General features: G+C 40.0%; 1 protein-coding gene across 1 annotated transcript in view; it reads right to left on the reverse strand.

Annotated features, from left to right (window-relative positions):
• The window catches only part of prdm5 (PR domain containing 5), a 39,563-nt gene extending 21,807 nt beyond the window's left edge, over positions 1–17,756 (reverse strand). Inside the window, exons 1-12 of the mRNA XM_028588549.1 lie at positions 17,456–17,756; positions 16,589–16,672; positions 15,805–15,927; positions 13,717–13,885; positions 13,115–13,292; positions 11,996–12,088; positions 11,737–11,858; positions 10,903–10,982; positions 7,147–7,231; positions 6,345–6,502; positions 5,732–5,825; positions 1,786–1,946 (exon numbers count right to left, since the gene is read on the reverse strand). Coding sequence (XP_028444350.1) covers positions 1,786–1,946; positions 5,732–5,825; positions 6,345–6,502; positions 7,147–7,231; positions 10,903–10,982; positions 11,737–11,858; positions 11,996–12,088; positions 13,115–13,292; positions 13,717–13,885; positions 15,805–15,927; positions 16,589–16,672; positions 17,456–17,554 — 1,446 coding nt within the window. The 5' untranslated portion in view covers positions 17,555–17,756. The remainder of the gene's footprint in view (positions 1–1,785; positions 1,947–5,731; positions 5,826–6,344; positions 6,503–7,146; positions 7,232–10,902; positions 10,983–11,736; positions 11,859–11,995; positions 12,089–13,114; positions 13,293–13,716; positions 13,886–15,804; positions 15,928–16,588; positions 16,673–17,455) is intronic.
• Between the last annotated feature and the right edge of the window lie 9,188 nt (positions 17,757–26,944).

Raw genomic sequence — 26,944 nt, forward strand, 5'->3', positions numbered from 1 at the left:
CCGTTCTGTCCCATCTTGAACTATTTTGAAAATCGATCAATTCATTCAATCATTTTTCAATCAAAAATGCCAAACATATTTGTGTTCTGATGTTGGTTGAGTAAAACAAAAAAGTTTAAAATAAAAAGTCACCTTGGCATTTTCTGACTATTTTTTAAACAATGTTTCTATTTTAAAGACTGAATGATTAATTGATTATATGAAAAAGAAATGGCAGAGGAATCTGTAATGGAAATAATCATACTCAAAAGCATCATAACTGTTAGAATAATGGCGGTAAGCTCATACTGTGATCCTAACAAACCTGGATCAGATGTTTTGGCTTTCATGATGTTCAAAAAGTCACTTTATCTTACTCCATGTAACTTCTGATTTCCATCATATGTGCAGAATCAGACACGGTGCACAAAGCTACGGTTAGATTGGATACTAACAAAAGATGGCTGTGGAAACTATATGGGATTGTTTGGGGGGCCAAAGTTTACTCAGACAAACAGTTGCGGAGTATCAAGGTGTACATTAAATAAGACCTCAACAATAGTATGGCCAAAAGCAGGGTTACTCTGCGAGTGTAAACATGGCCAGTAAGTTGTCATCTCCTCGGCAACCTGGCTTTGATCAAGGCCAGATCTCCCAGCAGCCTCCAAAAGCCTGTAAGCAGCGAGACAGTTCAACAGGCCTGTCTTTGGCCCTACTGTTCTGAGACAACCTCCAAGACATTTTCTTTAGCCGTGTGCCAAGACGCTGTTTGGTTTCAATCTTGATCCATAATCACACCGGACGTTGTCAGATTTAGGGCTCATAATCTGCAGCGAGATCTGTTTGGGGCTTTGAAACCCTGCAGAGCTAATGGGCTAACTGCCATTTCTAATCATCATAGGAATTGATTTCCAAGCCTTCATGGGCAGCATCGGTCAAGATGGATGTCCCCATCAGGTTTGACAGTCCACGATATTACAACAGTTAGCTCCATCACTTTCATGAGACAAGGACTAACTGGATGTGAAACAATGGACACACTTTAGTAAAGTAGATGGTCGGGCTGTTATTTCTTCCGTTTCCTTCACAGCATGAGAACTGTGTGATCGTATGTTGATTTATGTAAAAACTATAAATTTAGTTTTACAGCAGAAGATTGATGATGAATAATAGGGTTTTGACGATATGCTTTTGTCCCGATTCGATTCTTTCACGATCCATGGGTGCCGATTCGATTTGTATTGCGATTTTCATTTATTGCGATTCTAGAAGTATTGCGATTCGATAGTACTGAGTATTGCGATTTTTTTTCCTTCTTTAACAAAAACAAAAGTTGAATAATACACTTCCAGAGACAATGTATCATGAGACATTTCTAAAACGTAATTGTTCTCTAAGAAGAATGCACATTATACAGTTTGTCTGACATTTATTTAATTTGTAAAGAAGTTTAGAAAATTGATTTTTTGCATTTTCCGCTTACAGTCTGTTTTGCTGGAAACAGATACAAAATCATGATACATACGTGAATGGATTATTTCCCCCACCCCTAATGAATAATCTGACGAAAAATGCATAAGTATATTCTTAGCAACTATATGTACTTTTGTGCTAAGATAATTGTATCAATCAACTTTTTGCAAGGTTTCATATGCTATTTTCTAACCGTTACATTTGAACTATGTGCATTTCAAATAAATGCAACATAAATGAAGCTTGAACTCAATTTCGGGACAAAGTGACAGCCCTGGCAGACATGCAATCACTGGCTGTGATTGAGGTCGTCTGGCTCCAGCAAACACTCACCTTCTTGTGGCTCTTGAGGACAGAAGGAGTGACAAAGGCCTTCTCACACAGGTCGCACTTATACTTCTTATGGCCGTCGTGCACCACCTGGATGTGAACGTTGAGCGTGTCCTTCCTCTTGAAGGTGGCGTCGCAATGGTCACACTTGAATGTCCTCTCACCTGCAGCGAGCATAGAGGAACATTTGTAAGAGCCATTTGCAGTTCCTCTATTGTCATCACGCACAGCGAGAGTAGACCCAATTTCACCGGGGCGATTGTGTGGGCAGGAACATACAAAGAGGGGTGTTACACAAAGAGGGACAACCCTGAACAATAGTCTTTAGAAAACTCTGGTTCTGGGTAATTTTTTCTTTTTTTTAACAGGAGTCGTCCTTTATTGTGCATCTGTAGCTGTAACACATCCCAGGGGAAACAGTAAAGCAAACTGCTCTGCCATATGTTTCAGCTGAATGTCAAATGGTTCTGTCTTACTTTTCTACAGTGCAAAAAAAAACATCCCTTATTGTATTAATCATTCCACTGACAAGCACTAAAACGCCAGACAGACAGTACACCGACAGTACGTTGGGGCACAATCTCAGCTGTTCACAGAGTGCAGCCTGATGTTTTCCTTCACGCCTCTGCTCTCTGTCTCCATACAACAGCCTCTATTGTTGCGGAGTAGTTGTTTCCATTATATGGAGATCATTCAATTTTTCACAGAGTAGTTTGGTGTGTGTGTGTGTGTGTGTGTGTGTGTGTGTGTGTGTGCGTGCGCGTGTGTTTGGCGGGAGCAAGTGGTTATAAGCTTGTGCTCATTCTCCTGTTACCAAGGCCGATGATGGTCAGCTCAATAAACTGGAACACCAGTGAAAGCTGAGGTCCATTGTGTTTTTAATCAAATCGAAACATCCACTTGATGATAATTAATGTCAACGACACCCACGCATAAAGATTTCATTATTACTTGCAGCAGGGCTTCAGTCTGGTATTAAACCATGCAATGATAGTGATTTATACGTTAACATACACACAGGAATGTTCTTGGGGGTCTTGAAACAACTAGAAGGCCACAACTGACACGTAACTCTACATAAATGTGCTGTGCCTGTTTCTTTGGGCAAGAACAACACATACTAACAGATTTGTTCTGAAGTGGCTCGCACGGATAATTAACGAGAACTTGTCGCATTCGTTTTCTCGAACAAAACTCCAGTAGTCCAGATCTATCCAGATAGGACTTGTGTATGATATGATATGTGGCCCATCCAACACGGAATTACATGACACCAAAACAGAAGTAATTTTATCCACAGCTTCTGGTCCAATGTCCACACATACTTGACTTTGCATAAAATAAAGAACAAAGAAAACATATTACAGCAGCCACAACACAATCGTGTAACCCATAAATTGTCCAACTAGAACTAAACATTTCATACATAAAACAAAACCACAGCCACTGAAAAATAAATAAATAAATAAACAAGGTATTTCACTTCCAGACAGAGAACCATTGATACAAAGCTGTCTTTCTTTCAGCCCATGCTTGTTCTAAAAAGTTTTATGTTCAAACAACCAAACTAGTAGATCTATATCCTGCCCCATCTCTTTAACTTCAACTTTGTTAAATAATTGCAATCTTAAATCATGTTAGTATGGACAATACAAAGCAAAATTAACTTCATTTTCAATTTCATTGAGATCACATCAATAACATGTAGTAACAGTAAGTCTGCCTTTCTCAACGATAAAAAACTTGACTTTGACTTGAACTGCTCTGGTCTCAGAACATCTTGGTCGCCCAACACTGGCACATTGGCAGAAATGTTTCTTGTCTTTGCGTTGTTCTTATAAATAAAATAAATGAAAGATAATATTTTACACAATAAAATGTCTAAAAACAACTAGACTCCTGTTATATAGTTTGTTGAGTTGAGTACTTACATAATCCCAAATGTTTCCAACAATGATCAAACCGAGAGAAATCTGACATTTTAATCAAGGACACGATCTGTATCATTTGGTAGCCTGTCAATGGCGTCATATCCCTTTTACATATGCGTCAAGCGTTGTGGTTGTCATGAATTGACTTTTGATCAGTTTCAAGCCACATTTTTTAACAATACACTTTTTAGATCTTGGTTGATCTTGGCCGCTCCGATTTTTAACTCAGTGTAGATTTTTAACATGAAAACGTCTTTATTCAGTGTTTTTTTTACCGGTTTTAATCCTCTGGTTTGTTTGTTTGGAGGTGGGAAAAAAAAACTCCTGAACGATGAACGCTGTAGGAGTCCTAACTGGAAAAAACTGACTGCAGAATCTGAATGGATTTGGGGTTTAAATATGTTGCAGAAATCAACTTAAATAAAAAATAAGCCTAAAATAAACATAGTCCAAATTGAATCTTGACTTGCCAATTCACGGACAGCTGTGAGGTTTCTTGTTTTTTATATTTCATGATTCAAGTTTGTATGATGGCAGCTGTGGTAATATTTTCTCGCTGAGTCGCATTGTTACATTGTGCTGTGTTTTTGTCCGCTGATTTCCGACAGCAGGACTCAGCAGTATTAAAGTCTTTTTACTGCTATTAAGTGATATTTTTGTGAATGAAACGTAAACAAATGGAGGTAGAAATTTATGGGCATGGATTACGTTTATAATCAAATCTTACGAACACTAGGCATTCATCAATTTGAAACAAGCGATTTAGGACAAGTGTGTCCAGTTAAAGAGAGTCCAAGACAAAAAAAGTATAAGGCATTTAGAATAAAAATATGAAACTGTTCTTGCATTTGTTTGGAGAAAAAAAATGTGATTTCACCTAAAAATGCTGCGACATCTGTGCTTCATTTTCTCATTTTGAGACAATCGCTAGAGAGCTAACGTGTATGTGCACTAACGTTAACTCACAGAGACAGGCACAATAATTCAATGGCATGTCTATTCTCTTACCTACAGTGAAATCACACACTGGATCCTCCCGCCCCACATGCTATCTAGAACTTGATACAGAATACGAGTCGTGGTATTATATGGCCTGCCTCTTGAGACAGCGGCAGGAAATGCCTTGAGCTTTACAATCTCTTTGTTATCTGGCTCAATTGGAGGACCAGCGCTGCATCCTGCCAAGGCTCGACTGTCTGGGGAAGGAAAGTTTCTGCTGGGTCACAGCAGCCAGGGACCAGCAGACAACCTGAACACTCTGTAATGTCTCCTTGGTGAGATGTTTAAAAGAGTTATGATGTCTATTATTAAGAAAAATATCCACAGGGGTAAGGATGAGTTGAAGGCAGATGGAAATATAGCACTGTCTATCACATAAAAACTAGACGCTAGGCTTGTTTTTAAACTTTTTTCCTAAGAGATATTAAGATGAAGAACATTTTTAGATGGCTTGATAAAATAATCTATTCCAAGGTCATTTGTCCTCAAAAACCACTGCATATTTCACAGGGCTCATTTAGTTATTGCATGTTATGCATACAATATCATTATAACTTGATTTGTTTTGGTATTTTTAACTGGAAATGTAAAATTTAAAAAAATATCACTATCTTTCTTGGCACTTCAATATGGGTAGGGCTGCAACTGCAAGACATCGTTGAAGCTCTACTTATGTATTCATTGTGGGCGGGGTGACGCCAACAATTATTTTGGTCAATATTGAAATCACACTTATTTAACAGGATTACTCGTTGACTTTTGGAAGCAATTATTGAACTTAAAAAAAACAGTGAAACAGTTAACAAACCAACAGTGAAAACACCTCGAGCTATGAAATTTCCCTTGGTACTTTTCCTTGTTTGAACACATCTTACTTGCAAAAGTAAATGTGCAAAATAATCGTTTTCCTCGATTACTCTGTTTTTGTGATCATTAGGAGCCAGAATCGTAATCGTGACATTTTGATTAATTGCACAGCCCTACAACACACAGGGGCTTTCCCACTCTACTATACTTACTGTTGTGGATGAGTAAGTGACGCTGTAGAGAGAAGGGGGTGCGGAACAGAGCTTTGCACTCCTCACACTGGAAGGGTCTTTCCTCGGAGTGGGTCTGCAGAGAGAGCAGAGCAGCGTCAGCTTGTTTAGAATGTGTAGAATGAGCCGCCGCCTGCCTCCATGTGGATGTTGACGAAGCTTCTTAAATTGATGTGAGAGGATCATGCAGAAGGCTCCGTAGCCGGTTTGTTGACTTGATGAGGACAAGCAGCTCGAGGGGCTTTAAGTTCAAAGTGCTTCTGTTTTTCTGCCCCCCCCCCCCCCACCCCTCCATCCCCGACCTATCTATCTGAATGACACCTCAATCCCAAAAGTAAACATGGGGGAGCTCATTGGGTGGAGCAGGCCAGAGACCCCACAGATACCCGCCACCAACGAGACCCTGATTGATTACAGCCTCACTAATAATTCTAGCTTTGAAGTGACTCTGCCTTTCAATTAATGCCTCTTCTCAGCAAACGCCAATCAGCTACATGTAATCGTATCAAGAAAGTAATTTCCGCTGTTGTGAAAGCCTAATTACAATGTACCCCAGTGTAATGTTATGTGTGTGTGTGATACCACATCTGCTCACCTTCTTGTGATTCTTGTAGACGTTGCGGTGGGCAAACTCTTTCCCACACAGCTTACATTTGTACGGTTTGTCCTCGCTGTGGATGATCTTATGAGCCGTCACCTGGTCCAGACGCTTGAACGAACGACTGCAGATCTCACAGGTATACGGCCGCTTCTCTAATCATTGGAAGATTAAGAGAAGTTTGGAGAAACACACTGGAGTACCGACACGGAAGAAAAGTAATGTACTGCTGTGGACCAGGGCAGCAGCAAGAAAATCAATATCTGTTTAAGTGTACACTATATTTACCTTGATGTCAGACAGCCCTTTCTGACAGGGAACTAAAGCCGTTATCTAAGCTCTTTTTGAATCCGAAATAACCCTTTAAAAAAACCAAAGTCACACTTAACACAGACAAACTATCCTTGATTGAGGCAGCAGTAGACCAGCTACTCCAGTGTTCTGCTAAGTAAAATTACTGTTTTTGTCAAAGGAGTCTGGATGCTTTGAAGAGAGCATAGATAACGGCTTCAGTTCCCCGTCGGAAAAGGGCTGAAAATATTCTAAATATAGCATTCACTGAAACAGATATTGATTTTTTTGAAGTGGGCCTTTTTCAGGTGTCTAAAATACATTAAGCTGCCACCGTCCACAGCAGTACATTGCTTAGCATCCTTGCCGGTACTCCTGCCAGCTTTTTGAAACCACCATCTCCTGTAAGTAATGCACTGACTATGGATAAGTACCTCGTACAACCCGACTTTAAAGAATCTGAACTATTTCTTTAAGGACTGATGTATTTAAGGCACCATTTTCTTACCTGAGTGTGTGATCATATGACGTTTTAGCTGATTTGTAGAAATGAACTTCTTGTCACATGCGTGGCAGTCAAGTATTTCATGTACCTACAACAAAAGAGTAAAAGAGAAAGTTTTGGTCTTGCTGGTAATTTTAAATAAAAAAATTAGGGTAAAGAGCACAGAAAAGTTGGAGGATCACGGTCTGCGATAGTCAACAGAAAGTAAATCGAGTCCGTTTACATTAGAGTGATGTCTACTGACAGAAAAGCAATTAAAGTGATGAAAAGTTCCAATCCTTTTTCTGCTTCAGAGCATAGCTCCAATAATTGCACATTCAATAGTTCCCCGGCGTACAGCTACAATAGCATATGCTAATGCAAAGCAGCTCCTCTTGTAAAGCTGATACTGCAAAAGCTTGTTCAGCTAAATGATGATAATGGCAGCTTTAAGCTGCTTCGGAGCTAACATGTCATTATGGAAAGTTTGATTGCTCCTCTGCGAGAATAATACTTCATGCCCCAATGTCTTTGATGGAAGCTATAAGAGCACAATGTGTGACATATTTATTATAACACTTTGTGTTGAAGTAGGACTCAATTATTATGAACAACTTTATTAAAACGTTTTACTGGAAAACAAAATTTGTCAAATTGAATGTAATGCTGACCTAAATTTATAGAAACATATTCTCCCTTTCAGACCTCCTAATGTTATGACAGACAATGGTTCAGACAATGGGCCCTATTTTAACTATCTAAGCGCACAGCGTGAAGCGCCTGGCGCAGGTGCGTTTAGGCCGTGTCCAAATCCACTTTTGCTAGTAAAATGGTCCGTGCGCCGGGCGCATGGTTCAAAAGGGTTGAACTGAACACACCTCCCTGTAAGACCAGCACACCCATGGACTCAAAGATGGGCGCAGGTGCATTTGTTATTTAAATGACACGGGCGCTGGACGGGAGACTGACAACTGCGTCGGTCTTAAACTAGCAAAGACACTTGCGTCGGGTTTTGTGCTGCGCCGGGTGCAAGATAGGGCCCAATGTGTGCATGTACAAATAGTGCATGATTGGAAATCTTTTCTGCTATCATGAGCACGCCCACCGATAGGGGGGGACAAACGGGTCTGTTGTCCCGGGCCCACATTAAATTATGGAATAATTAAAAATCTTTTTTTTAAATAGGCCTATTTGTGGAAAAAAATATGTAGCATAATATTTGAATTACATAAAAGCGTTTTATTTGTTTTCTTCCTAATTGTCCTGGAAATGGTGGTCAAGAACCCATCTAAGATCTCGTCCCGGGCCCAGGCAAGACTGTCAGCTGGCCTGATCATGAGCCACATATAATAGCAGGAATGGCACATAGACACATAAGGAGGCCACATAGCAATATTACATACGCCTATTTTAAAATTCCCCGGAGGTCTGAAACAGGAGAATACTGACTCATAGGTGAAGTAGGTTAAATGATGCACTGCAGAACTATGTCACAACTTCCAGGTGACTTTAAGTGTTGAAGAGTTTGGAGGTGGCTCGAAGATGAATTAGGTCACAGGGTGGATTCATGCCTGTTGATTAATCTGGATGATACATGATGACAAGAGGAAATGAAAATTCACAATAACCAGCAGGGATAATTAATCAGGAATGTTGGTTAATAAATGGCAACCAATAAGACGATTTGTGAGACAACTTGCATAATAACCCAATGCCCAACGTCATCCAAAGTGCTGTCCTGATCTGAACTAGAAAGCAACAGCAATTAATCCATTGAAAAAAAAAACTATTGTTTTTTTTTTTTCTTTCTAAATCCCGATAAATACAGCAAAGAGCAACTTTGAATATTGAATATTTCTACACCAATCTCCTGTATTCTGCATAATTATTTAATACAATTATATTCATTGCATTGGAATTACATGTTTAAAGCAGAATTATGCAAATATTTCACTTTAAAATAAATTCAAAATCGTTACTCTGACTTGATGGTGCCTCCATCATTACCACTCTGCGCACCAATTGCCTTTCCTTGCACTGTAATGTAATGTAACTTTGGAGAGCAGTACAAGCTTTACGGCAATAAGTCACAAACCACCAACTATGTCACTGATTTTGGTGGAACTGGATCATATTTTTGGTGAAAATATTTTTCTGGTTTTCCCTCTGATGTCCTCCAACTGTTCTGCTTTGACTTTTACGGAGAACGCTTTACTTGTTGCTAATGTAGGGCTAACGACTAACTGCTGTTAACATTAACGGAGGGTGGGGGGGGGGGGGGGGGTTAATGGTGGCCGGGAATAGCGCCACAACCGGAACCAGGTTCAGCAGCTTCTAAGGACATCATGGGAGAGGCGAAGAGACCGAAGAGTAAGGCTGGGTATCGTTAAAAAATATTTGAGACCGGTACCAATACCAATCCCGTGACTTCGATACAGGTTCCTAAACAATACTTTCTTCGTACCAATTTTAGGAAACAAAAGGAAATTACAACATTACAGCACAAATCTTTTTATTTATTTCTCAGCTCCTACTACGTGAGCCCCGTCTCTGTGTAACGTCAAGTTTTTCTTGCCTATCTCTACGACGTGTACGTTAGACAGCCAATCACAAGCATTATTTGATCTTGGTAGAAGCATGCTGCATGCTAATTGGCTCACTGACGCTGATGAGATTTACTCCTTAGTAAATCTCATTAGGTGTTGGAATTGGGTATTGAATGACGAGGCATTTTTCGATACTCGATCCTTTAGAGGCAATTCGGTCGGTGCCTTAAAAGTATTGGATACGGTACCCAGCCCTACCGAAGAGGACGCAGAGAAAACTAAGAAGAGAAAAGGAGTGAGAGTCTGAGCGAGAGGCTGCGGGGACAAGAGAAAAACTCAGACTAGATTTTAGTCGTTGGCCAGAGCTTCGCAAAATAAAAGGCTGCAAGACAGATGCCGAGCTGGCCATCTTGCTGTTGCTGGATAAGTAATATTGGCTGACTTGCTATGTATTGTGTCGTTGCACTTGCTTGATGTTTGGCTGGGTTATCAAAGTTATCAACTCGCTAGTTTTTTAACATTTTGTAATCATAATAAATGCACGCATACAGCTGTGCATTTTTACGAAAGCGTTGTATGAGTGAATTGCACTCTTCTTTTATTTAATGTTGCTTTAAGTGGAATAAATATGCACTACTTTGTGCACAACAAAGTGTAACCCACTTGAAGATGTCTAAACACCAAATGTAAAAGCATTCATGAACTAAACATAGGCTGATAGTGGTAATACACAGTACCAACACAGATATCTCTTTGTACAAAAACATTTTTAGAATGGTATTTACACAGCCCTGTTCAGTTCTGTGATCCATCAATAAGAGGGAGAATCTTGACGCCAAGGTTAAAACCTTATTGTCTGCCAACAGAGCCTCTTAAATTTCATGAGACGTGTGGGATGAGCCAGTGAAAAAGAAGCCAGACCTCTGCACTTTGTCACCCAGAATATATTTGTAACAACTTGATCATAAAGACAGCCTCACATGGAGAGGGAATAACCCGGAATAACCGAACAAAGTGAACTCAGAAGATCAGGAAGCAGAGCCGAAAGCTAGATTAGGGGTTAGACTGGGTTATAGAAAAAGTGGACCGTGATGGATTCAGCTGTACAGCAAAAAAGAGACATCACTGTAAAAATGGATCCTGCAGAATTGCGTAAGCTGAGTAAATCCTCTCAGATCCGAAGCAAAGTATCTGGGGTGATTTGAGCTGTACAGTAGATGTTGCAGAGACTCACCTTTCTGTGTTCTTGGAGATTCAGAGAGGAGGAGCATTTTCTGTTGCATATGGTGCACGTGAGTTTCCGACGTGCACTCCCTATAAAGGAAAGAAAAACTAGATGAAAAATGATACTGATAACAGAAGTGGGCAATCACGAAAACTATTTAAAGACAAGCATGGCACAGCAACAGAAAAACAAAGTTTTACTGGAGACTGAACTTTCCTCATCATCCCACCATTTTACCATTTTGGGACCCTCCCCTTATCCCCAACTGAATCGCATGACCCACATCTGACGAGTCTGATCCACTTCCTTCCTCGCCCACACACACACACACACACACACACACACACACACACACACACACACACACACACACACACACACACACACACACACACACACACACACACACACACACACACACACACACACACACACACACACACCCTTGTCCTAACCACATTGGTAAAACATAAAGGGCCAGATCTCAGCTCCATCAGCCTCTGAGATTAATGTCTTAATCTCGGGTTGATACTTGATTCAGGCTGCGCAGATCCCCATTGCCCTACATCCCATCATAAATAGCTATGGAAGTCCAATTATCTAAAGGAGTGAGCCGCCCCAGAACACACAGGTCAACAATTATGTAGCGCAAGTAATTAGAGATGTGCCTCAACGTTGCCGAGATTTTAACTGATCGAGGTCAAGTACTGTTATTGCAGTTCCTTGAGTGCTGAGGCTGCAAATGGACAATACAGTAGGCAAGCTATGCATGTGAATATGTGTGTGCTAGAGACAGAAGAAAAAATGACAGAGAGGCATGCAGGGAGAGACAGAGATGCCAACCTGTGTGAACATTTCCTTTATGCTTCTTCAGAGCGTCCTTGCTTTTGAATCTTTTGCCGCAGCTCTCTGCTTTACAGATGAACCTGGCATCTCCTTTACAGGCCTCCTTATGCTGTTCAAAACTGTACACACAGGATACAGAAGAAGACTTTATCTAACTGTGCGTCTTAGGAAGTAAATGGCATGTGTCCATTATACATTGTACAGCTTGTTATTTAGGTGGTAAATTCCCTGTATACAGCAATGAACTGTATGTTACCTGGATATTGATCTGAATGTGTTGTGGCAGATAGAGCACTGGTGTGCTTTAGAGTCGCCGGATGGGTCCAGTGACTCAGAACAATGCAAAACACTGGGGAAGGATTCAAAATACAAAACAAATTAGGCACCAAATAGGAAATGAAAGACATCGGGGTGATGGCTAAACAAAGGTAATTTGTCATGAGCAGATATACAGGATAAATTCATTTGAATAATTCTTACTGGAGTTATCAGATTATCAGGTTTGACCTAAATTTAAACCAACTGTAGAGTGGAAGAAAACGCAGAGTAGTATATATAGTTTGAGATTATGGGAAATAAATGTATGTGATTTCTTTGCAGAGTTAGATGAGGCGATTAATACCACTCTCATTTCTGTACTTTAAATATAAAGCTACATTCAGCAGAGGGTAAGCCTAGCTTAGCATTAAGACTGGAGATGGGACAACAGTTAGCATGGCTCTTTCTGAAGTAAAAAAACCCCGCCTACCAGCACCTCTAAAGCTCACCGATTCACATGTTATATCTCATTTTTTTAATCCATCAAATAAACTGTTATGGCTGATTATGAGCTGAAATGTTTCTTGGTGTCATGGTGACAAGAAGAGTCCAGGAAGGATTAAAACCATCAATATATAACATTAATAAGTTAATAAGTGAGCTTTAGAGATGCTACAGTAATAGGCAGATTTTGTTACCGTTAGACAGAGCAATGCTTGCTGTTTCCCCGTTTCCAGTCTTTGTGCTTAACTAAGCTAAGCTAAGCTAACTTACAGACAGATATGAGAGTCGTATCTAACTTCTCGCTTAACTCTCAGCAAGAAACACATAAGCATAAAATGTTGAACTATGACTTTTTATTTTTCATCTTATTTTGTTGTTTTGTGGAACCAGCAACATCCTCCTTCTGAATTAATGGATGCCTTTTTGTATTAGAAGCAACAAAGTGAAAACCATTCAAAACTGAACCATCACGTCTAATAAAAAGAAACTTAACTGCTGCCTAACTAATTTAATACCTTTTTCAGACTTCTTAATGACCTGCAGATTCATTGAACAGCTCAACGTTAAATAAAACTACACCACAAGCAGCTTAATGATGGAAAAGAGAACCCACTGGCGCTGGAGAGCCTGTTTGATGGGGAACTTCTTGCCACAGTTTTTGCATTTGAACTCCTTCTCCTCTGTGCTGGGCCTCTGGTGCAGACTCTGGAGGTGGGCAGCCAGGATCTCCTCACTGGGAAAGCTGCTCTCGCACAGCAGGCAGGGGTGGTCCTCCTTCTTTATTATTAGCTCTGTAGAGATGGGGCACACACACACACACACACACACACACACACACACACACACACACACACACACACACACAATGAGCAAAGATCTCACAGGCAATTATACGCCATTTTTGTTTGATTGTTTGAAAAAGTATATGATAGCATTGCTCGATTATGGAAAAAAATCATTATCACAAGTATTTTGGTCAATATTGAAATCTCGATTATTTACACAATTACTCGTTGTCTTTTTGAAAGATGCTGCAGTTATTGAACTTAAAAAACTGTGAAACAGTTAAACAAATCAACAGTGAAAAAACCTTGAACTGTGACATTTCCCTTCATACTTTTGCTGAATGAATTTTGCTTAATTGCAAAGCCCTAGTATATGATAAATGAATTAGCAGTTCAGGATTACAAATGAGGTAACATAATTCCACTGTACCCATTTCAACAAGATGCCTAGCTTCTTTACTGTTATCGTCGTCATCTTTGATGACCTCCTCCTCTTCTTCCTCCTCCTCTTCCTCCATGTCACTATCCAGGTAGCCTATCAGGAGCTCTGTGTCAGTCTCTATGTCATCCACAGCCAGGTAAAAGATGTTCTCTCCATCCTAAGAAATAACAACATGCTTATAATTAGAGCTGCACGATCTGAGGAAAATTTGCGGAATGCGATGACGTTGCTGAATATCGCAATAACGATATAATTTGCGATAAATAAACAAACATTAAAGTGTACTCAGTTCTGCCTTTCTGCTGCTTTGAGTGTTCTGCTCAAATACAGCAAATTGCTTGTTGAATTTTAGAATAACAAAAAAAATCATTTCCAACATTATTTTACTGAACAAATTGAACATAAAAAGCCCCATTGAAAAAGGAATGACATTCACATTTGAAAGTGTAGTTTTCTACCGACACTCTCTTTCAACTAACTCAAAAAATGTGTCTGTGTCTGTCGCGATTTGTCGCAAAACGATACATATTGTGCAGCCCTGGTTATAATATAGTAATCACACAATAACAGCAATGCCACGGAGCCCAGGCAAAGCGGTACCAGACAAACCTGAGTAGAATGGAGCATTCCTGCTAAAATGCAGCTACAGTATTACCGTTTATGGTAATGCACACTGAGTTGAGACTGGCTGAAGGTTGAACTCATTACACCCAGACAACAGTCTGTTAAGCCTGATTGAGGCCGCAGGTCAAAAGCTCAAACCCTTAAAAATGTCATTAACTTCCTTGTCCTTAAAGGTCACGCAAATAAAATCAAACAGTCATTTTGTTTTAACTATGGGATTCTAAATATACATAAATAATGATTAAGAGGAAAGCTACACAATAAATGTCACTGTTGATGGAACACAGAGCTTTGACACACATGATGACCTTTAAACGACCAATCACTTTAGGCATCGGTGTATTAACGGCAGGAACTTGGCTCTGGCTCCTCTTCATTCCAACTCTATTTTTCTTCCATCATGAGAAAGCAATCTGTTTGATCTTTTGCACAGAAGTGCAAGAGGCGAAATTTCCCAGATCCAGTATGCTGGGGTATGTAGTATGCAAGTTCACTCTCTCACAACTGTTTATCGTATTGTAACTTATTCAATATTTATGTAATCTTGCGTGGTCATCTACATCCACACTACTACATTTTCTTTTAAAAATGGATATCTTCTGCTACGTTTATGCCTCACATCCACACTACGTGGCTGTTTCCGAGCCCCTATAACGGAGACATTTGGAAACACTGCTGCCCCTGTTTTGGTTTAAAAACTCCGGGGTTGCTTTGTAGTTTGGACGGGCACAAACGGAGACCTTTGGAAATGACGACGCACCCTAGTCTTATCGGTTAGGTAGGATTACATACCATTCAATAACAGGTCCACCTCGTCGTCAGTCCAAACAAATGACCTTCCTTTAAGCCAGTGTTCTTTCTCCAAAGTATTTTCTATATTTTCAACTTATACATCCATAGTTTTCAACCGCAGAGTAACGCCAGACAATGTGCTTCCTGTTTACACCGGCACGCACATGCCCAGTGTATGCGAATGGTCATGTGATATCTGCCGTCAGACGTGTTAATATGGATGGAGATTTGTTCCGCTACTGGAGCTAAAACTCCGCACTGTGTGTCCGGAGATCCTTTTTGTTTCAAAACACCATTTAAAAATGAAAACGTCTTAGTGTGGATGTAGTCTCACAGAACAAAGACCATACAAGGCTTCCATTTTTATCCTGCGCTACTGAAACAAAGTGACTTTTCAGATCTTGCTTTGGAGGTTATTTTCAGGCTGAGAGGAGAGAGTCTGTACACTCATAAGACTTTAAATATGAAAACATCTAACTAAATTCCAATATTTATTACCTGTATAAGTAAAAGAATACCTCTCCTAGGGGTCTCTTAACAGCCACGTTTACAAAAAGAAATCAATAGCCGACCCTGACAGATGTGTATTGTTTTCTAGTCTGTCTTTCACTAGTCTGTCTTTTTATGTAGGTCTTTATGTTCCACTGAGAGGAAATATACCTGTATGGCTGCCAAGTTCTTCTGCTCTTGTGAAGGCGCCTGATGGACAAACCGCAGCCAGTTGGCATAGCGTGGGTTACTAGCATCCAGAATATACAGCACATCTCCTTTACTGCCACGGACCTGGAAATAAAGTACAAGAAGTGCATGAGTTGTCAGAAGCAAACAACTGATTCTTCTTCTCTTGTTATTTTCATGGTTTGTCTTCTGTGCGTCAAAGTGTGTCGGCCTTACATATGAACGCTTAATCATGTGCACAGGCTGGTACCTCCCAATGTGGCAGCTACAGATAACTACATCACAGCTTTTAGTTCAGTGGTTACCAGCAATGGCTTCCCCGCAACATGAGATGAGAGTCACTTTAAATCAGCCAGTATGGTTAGTTGATCTGCAAAGTAATTAAATGTTCTCTTTATCACAGGAAAAACTGAGAACATATTTGGACAGAAATGCAAGCAGCTGTCTTTCTTCCACAGCTGTCCTATGAAAAAGGATGTGTGTTGTGCTTAACTGCAATATGAGCTGTTAATTACCACATTACATATTTAACACAGCTTTAACAGGTGTGAGGCTTGTGTTAACATGCTGTATGAACATCTTACTGTAACTACAAACAACATAAAGTCCCCTATTAGTTCCTTCTGTCAAACAGCAAACGCACATTTGGTTCTAGAGACAAAATGTTGCTTTCAACCACTCACACCTTTGAGTTCTGAAACCTTTGAATGTGTAAAAATATGACAACGTATGTGGTGTAAACATATGAGAATGTATGTGCATTCACCTCCCACATAAGCCTGGTGTCCGAGCTTTCATCCAGTTCGCCAGGCAGCTTTTTCTCACCTGCAAAAGGGCCAAACTTTTCTCCCTTTAAAACAAAACACAGGGATCAATTCGTCAAACACGATGCCACTGTAAAACAGACAGTCACCCAAAATGAATTATTATGAATTAAAACATTATACACTCCAGTGGACTGTCCAAACCATGATTTTTGCACTGTGGGTGAATGTTGGAAAGCCTAGTGTTTAATGTGACATGTGAGTACATCCTTCACAACTGGACATTTGTTTTTACTTCTGATGTCCCAGAAGAGTCCAAACTCCAGGGGGCGTGGTCAAAATGTGTTCTTCGTGTTGCATTCATGTTCATCCTCAACCTGCTTTACCACAGTACCACCGATTTAAATAACAATAGCCTTCCGAGTGCGAACACATCCCTACTGATAGATGAACCCATTCACCCAATGACATATTTCACAACTCCATTACGCCTTCTCTATACATTTGGCAGCAGGGGGAAATGTGTGCAGTTTTGCAAAATGACGTAAAAAGCTGAGCGCTTTAACCTGAATGTAACATTAATGTATAGTATGTACTGTGTCGCCTCCCAAGACAGCCGCGAGAACCTTCTTTGCCGACATGAATACATTGTATTGTAGTGAACGGGAGAAACAACTGGAGTTACTGTAGCTACGTGGCAGTTCACGTCAGAGGAGCCTTGGGTTTAGACTGAGACTTTGACAGCGACTATAAGGAATAAGGCGAACAGAAAAACTATCTACAACGCTTAGAATTCATTTTAAAAGAAATATAAAACGCTTCCCGCGTGTAAACTCGGTTACAAAGTTCCCCAGTCAGAAACAACAAACCTTTTTCACTCGCCTCGCCGTGTAAAGACCGATTCCATCCTGGACCTTGGACGATTTCAGAGAAAATCTGTCTGGCACATACATACCCAACATTGTCATTACTCGGAAATGTTTCCTTCAATGACAATTTGTTGGCTATTAGGAATGTCAGCGGAAGTGAATACGCATTGTCAGTTTGAATTTAGAGCAGATAGTTTCTTCTCCGTGAAGCGGTCCAGGTTGAACTTCTGTTGCTCCTGCAGCAGGAACGCAAAGCGGCGTCCTGATTGGTCCAAAGTTTGTAACCAGAAGCTACCTTTACTGTCGCGCAACACTCCAGCCTGTGTTTCATTCAGGCTGCGCTCCCAGCATGCCCGGGATGAAAGCAGCACTGGAGATGCAGTAGTACTGTAGTTATACACGTACGACTACATACCGTTAGTGTATACACACACGCTGCATCTTAGTAACTTTGTAACTAACATAGGGTAGCCTACAGTATTATAAATGATATAAAAGCCCTCAACTGAGACTTTTTCAAGATTCAAAGATTTAAAATGCTTTACTAATCTCACAGTGGGGAAATTCACATTGACTGCTGAGTCAATGAGACTGCTGAGTTATTGGATATGATTTTGTGGGTGAACATTACTCAGTGAAATATTTATATTGAGTTGGCCTATAAAAATAATTATAATAACAATAACAAATAATAATAGTTATGTCTGAATCATTTACTAATTGGTTTAAAATAGGTTAAAGTATATAGAAATTAAAGGTCCGATGACATGGTGCTCTTTGGATGCTTTTATATAGACCTTAGTGGTCCCCTAATACTGTATCTGAAGTCTCTTTTATATAGACCTTAGTGGTCCCCTAATACTGTATCTGAAGTCTCTTTTATATAGACCTTAGTGGTCCCCTAATACTGTATCTGAAGTCTCTTTTATATAGACCTTAGTGGTCCCCTAATACTGTATCTGAAGTCTCTTTTATATAGACCTTAGTGGTCCCCTAATACTGTATCTGAAGTCTCTTTTATATAGACCTTAGTGGTCCCCTAATACTGTATCTGAAGTCTCTTTTATATAGACCTTAGTGGTCCCCTAATACTGTATCTGAAGTCTCTTTTATATAGACCTTAGTGGTCCCCTAATACTGTATCTGAAGTCTCTTTTATATAGACCTTAGTGGTCCCCTAATACTGTATCTGAAGTCTCCTTTATATAGACCTTAGTGGTCCCCTAATACTGTATCTGAAGTCTCTTTTATATAGACCTTAGTGGTCCCCTAATACTGTATCTGAAGTCTCTTTTATATAGGCCTTAGTGGTCCCCTAATACTGTATCTGAAGTCTCTTTTATATAGGCTTTAGTGGTCCCCTAATACTGTATCTGAAGTCTCTTTTATATAGGCCTTAGTGGTCCCCTAATACTGTATCTGAAGTCTCTTTCCCGAAATTCAGCCTTGGTGCAGAATTACAGCCACTAGAGCCAGTCCCACAATGAGCTTTCCTTAGGATGTGCCATTTCTGTGTCTTAAGCTCTTGAGGAGGGGGGGGGCAAGATGGAGGGTGGGGGTGTGGCCTTGACCAACTGCCACTTTGCTCGTTTGAAAGCCATGATGTCTCTCTCTCTCTCACGGGTGGGCCAAATTCTCTGGGTGGGCAAAGCAGAGAAAGGGGAGGTAACCTTGCTCCTTATGACCTCATAAGGAGAAGATTCCTGATTGGCCCATCTGAGCTTTCATTTTCTCAAAGGCAGAGCAAGATACCCAGGGCTCGGTTTACACCTATCACGATTTCTAGCCACTGTGGGACCATAGGCAGGCTGGGGGAACGCATATTAATGGTAAAAAACCTCATAAAGTGACATGTTCATGCCATGGGACCTTTAAAAATAGTTTTGCCACAAAGACTCTCCTTTAAGGGCCACAGAATATTTTACAGTAATATGAAAATTAATAATCTGAGTATTTAGGAAAAGTTACTTTGAAAAGTTCTTCAGTCATATATCGTATGAGAAAAAGACATAGCCTTCTGTAAACTTTCCAAATGCAGCAGCTCTAATGCCCTTTTTCTCAGTGCATATGTTACAGAAAAAGTTGATGTAACAGTTTGATATCATTGCAAATTCTGATCCCTTAATACTGGCAGGTTATTACACCGTAAACTGTTGCAGGAGCTACGGTGCATTACCTTCACTACGCTGACAATGCATGCATTTCACATAGCTCAGGAAAAAAAAACACTCACCATAATTTTCCTCATTCACCATTAGCCTCTAAAACCTCAGAATATTGTGATGGCTGTGTGTTTTGGCATGCATTTATCTGTTCTATAATTCAATAACCACACTGTACCAACAAGCAGTAGATCAGTGGTCTGACTGACCTTTTCAGCTTTAAACAGTTGGCTCTTTGGGCCAGAAACCACAATTTACCAACAACCTAAGGCTGCTGAGACAAATGGTTCTCCTGGCCTGAAGGAACCATCTCAACCAAACATTCCAGGATGAAAAACGTAACCCTTGTGTTGTCTTTGGGTCAAATTTGACCCATTTTCAAAATTACTATATCAGAAATATGAGTTTCTTTTTAACTACCTTATTTTGATTACCCCAAAATAACATGGATGATTCCACACAATGGCTTCGCAAGTACAACAAAATATTGGATCTCCATTTTCACTGAATTTTAGGGTGTTTAATTTAATTTTTTAGCTTTTGAAAAAAAATGGAAATGTTTCTAAACAGTATCCCAACTGAACGTTGACATATACCCCTCTGTGATGATCCTTCACTTAATATTAGTCGATTTTTGTAACTCAAGAATCAGGTATAATTTTCTATAAATGAGGTTTATTGACCATGAATTCCAAAAATAAGTGTAAAACTAGTGGTAATAAGTTGGTGTTAGTGGTGTTTATACATGGTAGTGAAATTAAGCGTTAAACATCAAAAAAGTGCCAAAAATGTAAAAAAAAGAAAAAGAAAAAAAGACTAAAATGTTAGAAAAAGTGTTGATTTTCAGTTTTCAACCGGCAAGTGCATGGTTGAATGGAAGACAACACAAGGGTCACATCAGGAGTTATGATCATACCTACCTGACTGGTAGGTATGATCCTACCTGACTGGTAACATTTTGATTATAATTACTACCTTCACATATTGGTGGTTATACAAGGCTACATATAAATTAGACGTCAAATTTCCATAATGTAAGCCCTCTTACTAAACCTTTGCTTAATAACTCTAAAGTCAATGCATTTAAGTATTATCATTTACACATTACACAGTAATGACTATTGTCACATTAGTCCTTTTTCTTTATCCACTACTACTGCTACAACTTAGTAGTACCATTTGAAATATCTACCTGAGGTTTATTCATTTATTTAAGCTTACACAGTTCATCTTTAAGGCCGAGAAGATGGAGCTCAAACTAGATCAGAGGGAAAACTTGAAATTTCGAAATAAAAGTCCACAAAGTAAAACCAGATGACTCTTTTTTTCTTTCTTAGCTGACAAACCACTTAGTCGAAATGCTCAGCAGTGGATGTGGTTTCAACTGTACTGTAAAACGTGACTTATGGATATGCTTGTGTGAAAATGCTGAAACTATCAGGCGGCCAAGCAGACCTCTGCATTATGTTTTTTTTGGTTTTTTTCATCCCTACTCACCTTGATTTGTTGACTTTTGCCCTGAGCGGAGAGATTAGCATCATCTCTCATCACTGACTGTTTGTATATTCTGTTGTTGAACACCTCTTCAGCAAACATCTTCCCCCTTTAATCAGCAGTGTCAGCGTCATGTCGGTTCTCTTTACTGTGTTTATAGCTCGTGTTTATGCCAATGTTTCCTGTTGTGTCGTGGCTCTACGCCACAACTGCTTTATGATTGGTCCAGATGACCGGCGTTGGTTGACAATCACCACAAAGACTGAATCATGATGTACATGTTTACCTCAGAGTCAATGAGCTGGTGTGCTTCAGTGTCTTTGTCAGCCTCAACAGCAGTGGTGGAAGAAGTATTCAGATCCTTTACTTAAAGGACAATTCCGGCGCAAAATGAACCTAGGGGTTAATAACACATGAGTCGACCGTTCTCTGGGATATGTTTTCATGCTAATCGAATTGACCAGTTATAGCGCAAACCGCTAATTAGCTTATAGCGCTAGTTTATTAAAAAGATAGTTTATAAAGACACCAGTAACCAGTAACGTGGCTCAAGCATGGCATTTGTCGTTCGACTGGTTGTGACTGCATGTATACGTGAACGGTACTGTCTTTATAAACTATCTTTTTAATGCCCCGATGACTAGCTTTATAAGCTAATTAGCGGTTTGCGCTAAAACTGGTCACATTCGATTAGCGTGAAAAACAGATCCCAGAGAACAGTTGACTTGGTACACGTGTTATTAACTCCTAGGTTCGTTTTGCACCGGATTTGTCCTTTAAGTAAAAGTACTGATGATGATGATGATGATGATGATATTTTATTTTCGTGTCATGCCACTAAGTGGCCCATCCCACACAGAATTACATGACACCAATACAAAAGTAATTTCAGGTCCATGTCCATACACAACAAACTCTACTTTGCACAAAATAAAGAACAAAGAAAACAGCTAACAAAGAAAAAACAAAGTACTAATACTGCATTGAAAATGTTACTCAAGTATAGGTATGTCAAGTGTTGGAAAATGTACTTAAAGTATTAAAGGTAAAATTGTAGCACTCAATGCCGAAAAATCCTCATTTTAGAAACCAGAATCAATCAACACTGTTCTATCAATCAACTAAGTGGTTAATGGTCTAATCATTTCAGCTTTACTTATAGGCCTGTATATTGTTGGGTAGTTTAATTTATAATAAAACAGCTTATTTTATCAACTACATATGTTTTGTGTGCAAAAATCTTAATTTGTAAAGTAATCTGTCAGATTAATGTCAGATTAATGTAGAGAATGTGGAGTACAATATGTCTCTCTGAAATGTAATAAACAGTGTCATGAAAAGAAAAGACTCAAGTAAAGTACAAGTATCTTAAATTTTTACTTACAGTACTTGAGTAAATGTACTTTGTGACATTCGACCACAGCTCACCAGACTGCTGTTTTTAAAGGTTTTACGCTTCGAAACCCTTTAAATCCCTTTAGATCACTATTATATTTGAGATGGTGACGTCAGTAGCCCGGGGTCATGTTCCAGGTGTATTTCAGAGAGTTAAGCCACGGGAGAGGGTTACAGGGAGACTTATCGGGTGACAGGCCTGATCACTGCACTGAGAGGGTCTTTGTGTGTGTCTGCCCCACCCATGTCCTCCTTGGTCCATTTCTGTCCCCCCTGACCTCGCTGTCAGGGCCTTGGCCTGTTGGGGCAGGACGATTAAATGTCATGACCCCTTTTCTCCTCCATGCACTCTGAGGACCCTCCATCCCAGTAACTTTCACTCAGCTTTCACTAAGATCCCAGGGTTATCCTCACCAGCTCTGATCTCCCAACACCTGCACAAAAGACACAGAAACACACACGAAGAACTCTTCTGCTAATGCCCGGACCCCATTACAGGATGATAGCAAGCTGAAGATGATAATCCTGATTTGGCCATTTTAGGATTATGGAGAGTCTGTGCTGGTCTGCACAGATAATTCACAATCTTTTGTGGTGTGTGTGTGTGTGGGGGGGGATTGAGAGTGGAATTGAGGGGAATTGGGGCATCACACTTTGTACACCTGTAGTCTGACCTGGTTATTAATGAACTTGTTACTGTGATTGTAATCTGAAAAAGTCTGTGGTTAACTGTGTGATACAAAGTGTTTTGTAGTTTAATATAATATGGTGGCCGTCTGGCCGACCAGGGCAAATGTGCTACAGCGGCCCGAAACACGTGTAAAAAAACACAAACGCCAAAAACAGAACAGAAACACAACAGAAAAACGCTGCATAGCCAGTCGACACAACGGAGGTTCTCCTGGATTTACAACATGACATGGCAGATGATATTGCAGAGAGATTACATTTATCGTATGTTTTAAGTATGCATGTTTGAGAACTTGATTTTCCTTCTCGCCTTTTTAAAACAAAAAAATAAAACAGCAAATATACATGAAAAAAGTACATATCAAACAAATAAATGCAAAATAAAGTCATAAATAAATTACAAACTGTGGCCGAATGCAATAGGGGACAGACAAACTGGGCATTAATTGACACTTATAGGGCAAAATGATACTATTTTATAGTATATTTTTTATACTATAAGTATGTGCAGCAGCAGCAAAGACATTGCTGCAAAAAATGGATTGACTTCAGTATAGAGTATTATTTTTATCTATAACAACTATTAAGTCAGCCCCCCTAGAATGTTTGTACAAAATTTCATGGCAATCCATCTGATAGTTGTTGGGACATTTCGTTCAATATCAAGCTCATGGTAGCGGTAGATGGAAAGTTGGAACATCATCAAAGTCAGAAAGATTCATTCTCTGGGGACCATGAATGTCCCAAACACAATTTCACGACAATCCATCCAATAGTTGTTGAGATATTTCAGTCTGAATTAAAGGCTGAGCGACCAACAGCCATTCATTTTCCATCAACTTTGCCATTCATAAAGCCATGCGGCTAGTATGGCTGAAAAACATAAAGTCTGTTCCCTACATAAAACATACAAACACATATAGACGGCATCTCTTTTGGCATTGGAGCACACTCACAGTAACTAAGGTCTTAAAATCACTAAAATCATCACCAGCTCTTTCATTGTAAAGTCGTTCTATTCAATGCAGTGGGCGCACATGTCATGAAGGCTTTGTTCCAAAACGTCTTTCACCATTTCTGACTAATGCAGGCATGTATGAGTGAAAGAAGCTTTCCTTGAATGGTCTCATAGAGTGATGACAAAGCCTACACACGGACAAACCAGCACTAGCAGACAATGATGCATTGAGGACTTAAAAATCTCTCGTGATAAAGATTTTTTTCAACTAAACAAAGAAATTTGGATCATAAATCCCGCCGGACCGAGACTTTGAACCTGAAAGTGCCCATGGAACTGAGCCACTCAGTGGCTGGGCTGCCAGTTGAGTCTCTGAGGGCCAAAAACTACAAAAACCACATTTAGGACATGGTGAAGGAAAGGATTGCATTGAAATAAATACTTTCAGAGTTTCTTTTTTTAAGTAAATATTTTCACTGGAGGAAAACCTCAGTTTGGCAAACATACAAATGGTTCCATACAAGATTTTCCAAATGGATGTGTGCATTTTTCTGAAATCTCTCAAACCTGATACTGTAGATTGAGGGGCCAGACCACCTTTTGTTTCATGTTTCACAAACCCCCGCAGTCCTTCACCACAGCTCCCTATTTCAAGGCTGTCGCTGAATAGCCAGCAAACCATTTCCTGAAGCTCCGAGGTCACTGGATAAATGATGTTTTCATTTGAGAACCCCGGGTCGCCACTAAAGGAGGGTCTTCAATGGGAGCCTTTTGAAATTACAGTACTGACGAAGCGTGAGAAATTACAGGCACTTAGAAGTGATTTCATGAGCACAAGAGAGCAGTGGGACCACCCCTATGCAGCTCGGGCGAGAGGGAGCGATGGCAGTGAGTACACAAATACACAAACACACAAGCCTGATACATACACACACATAGACTCACACACAGGATCCTAATCCAGGAATCCTCAAATACATATCATGTGTACAGGATAGTTCATATATCCGTGTATGATAATAACACTGGCCTTAGATTTAAATATACAGCAGGATTAAATGAAAATTATGTGTCATTATTTCTTTCACTACTTGAGTTATCCTAATGGAGATCGGCTGAGACGAGCAATGCCCAAGGGCCACTGGTCCCTCTCCACCCTTTCCTGGGAATGGGCTCTTGGTCAGGATGGGTTTGGAAGGAAGCCTCCGATTTCTCCCTGGCCCTCTGCTCAATCAGAACTATGTAGCGCTGGTCTGGACCTGAGCCTCAACAATGAGCTATCCCCGGAACTGTTGAAGTAGAATCATTTTCATCATGCTCTACTCTTCTATACTTCGCAGTCGGGGGTCCCTCTCTGTGTGCGCGTGGGAGATTTCAAAGAGTCATAATTTCATTTCACACTGTTTACTTTGGAGATTTCTAAGACAGTGGCACCAGTGTAAGGCTGAATCATTTAATTTAACTCTAGAGTAGTACCCACCCCATAGATGGCAGGAGCCCTTCATTCAGTACTGAGCTCTTTACACACAACAACGTTTCACTGCTTTTCTCTGCCATAGGAGTTCGACTCAAAGCCCTCCCGGCGTGTCCGTTTGTTTGCTGTCTGTCTCTGTTTGGATTCTGCTCGAGACTTTCCTCCCTTTTCACGATCTCTGTCCAAAAGTGTCACTCAGCTCTAAGTTGAGCAGCAAGTGCATTCACGAACGCATACACCAAACAGGCACACACATGCCAACTCCTAAAGCCCCTGGTAAAGGGACGCTGGTGGTGGGAGTCCTACTTCTGTTACAAATTACAACTGTTGCAAGTATTTGAAGCACATATGTGATATTATTTCCTCCAAAAGTTGGAGAAAGTACTTCAATGAAACTGGCTGTGTTATGGTTATTAGGAATAGTTGGACATTTTGGGAAACACCCTTATTTGCTTTCTCGCTAACAGTTAACAAAATCTGTCCACAGACAGACAGAATCACAGAGAAAAGTATTCAAAACCACCTCTTTGATAGTTCCCACTACAGTAGATCTCTCCAGGACAACGTTTTTGTCTGGATGACACACACACACACACACACACACACACACACACACACACACACACACACGTAGAGTCTGACAAGGTTGAAAAAAAACAGCGTCTTTGTCACAGCTGGTAATAGATAAGATATAATATGTTACTAAATGAGTTCAGGTTGCTAGTTTTCTTTAACCTTTAGACAGAGCCAGGCTAGCTGTTTTTAGTCTTTATGCTAAGCTAAGCTAATTAACTCCTAGCATAGCCTACAGACATACAGTATATGGTACCGGTCTTCCTATCTCACACTCATCAAGAAAGCATGAGAGCATATTTCTTGAGGTTGAACTGTATCTTAAATAATGACATATTTCATGAGCCACAACTTTGATTAGCTGGCAGTACCACAGCTAGCCATGGCCCTGTCCAAAGATAAAAAAAAACAAACAAACATGTTCCAGCTCCTCAAAAGCTCACAAATCCGTAAACACGTCTAGCAAAAGGTCTATCATATAAACTCTGTAAAACCAATTGATTTTTCACTTCAGTTTTTGTACGTTTCAAACGAACAATATACTGTAACATGATGCTGGTAGGCAGGTTGGTCACCAGCCCGGTTAGCTGTCCCCACATCTTTTCAGTCTTTATGCTAAACTAAGCTAAGCTAAGCTGTAGGCTGTAGCTTCTTATGTACGTACAGAAAGAGAGTAGTAGCAATCTTCTCATCTCTTTGCAAGAAAGCGAATAAGCAAATATCCTAAAATGCTGATCTTCTGA

This window comes from Perca flavescens, chromosome 9, assembly GCF_004354835.1.
Source record: "Perca flavescens isolate YP-PL-M2 chromosome 9, PFLA_1.0, whole genome shotgun sequence".
NCBI lineage: Eukaryota > Metazoa > Chordata > Actinopteri > Perciformes > Percidae > Perca > Perca flavescens.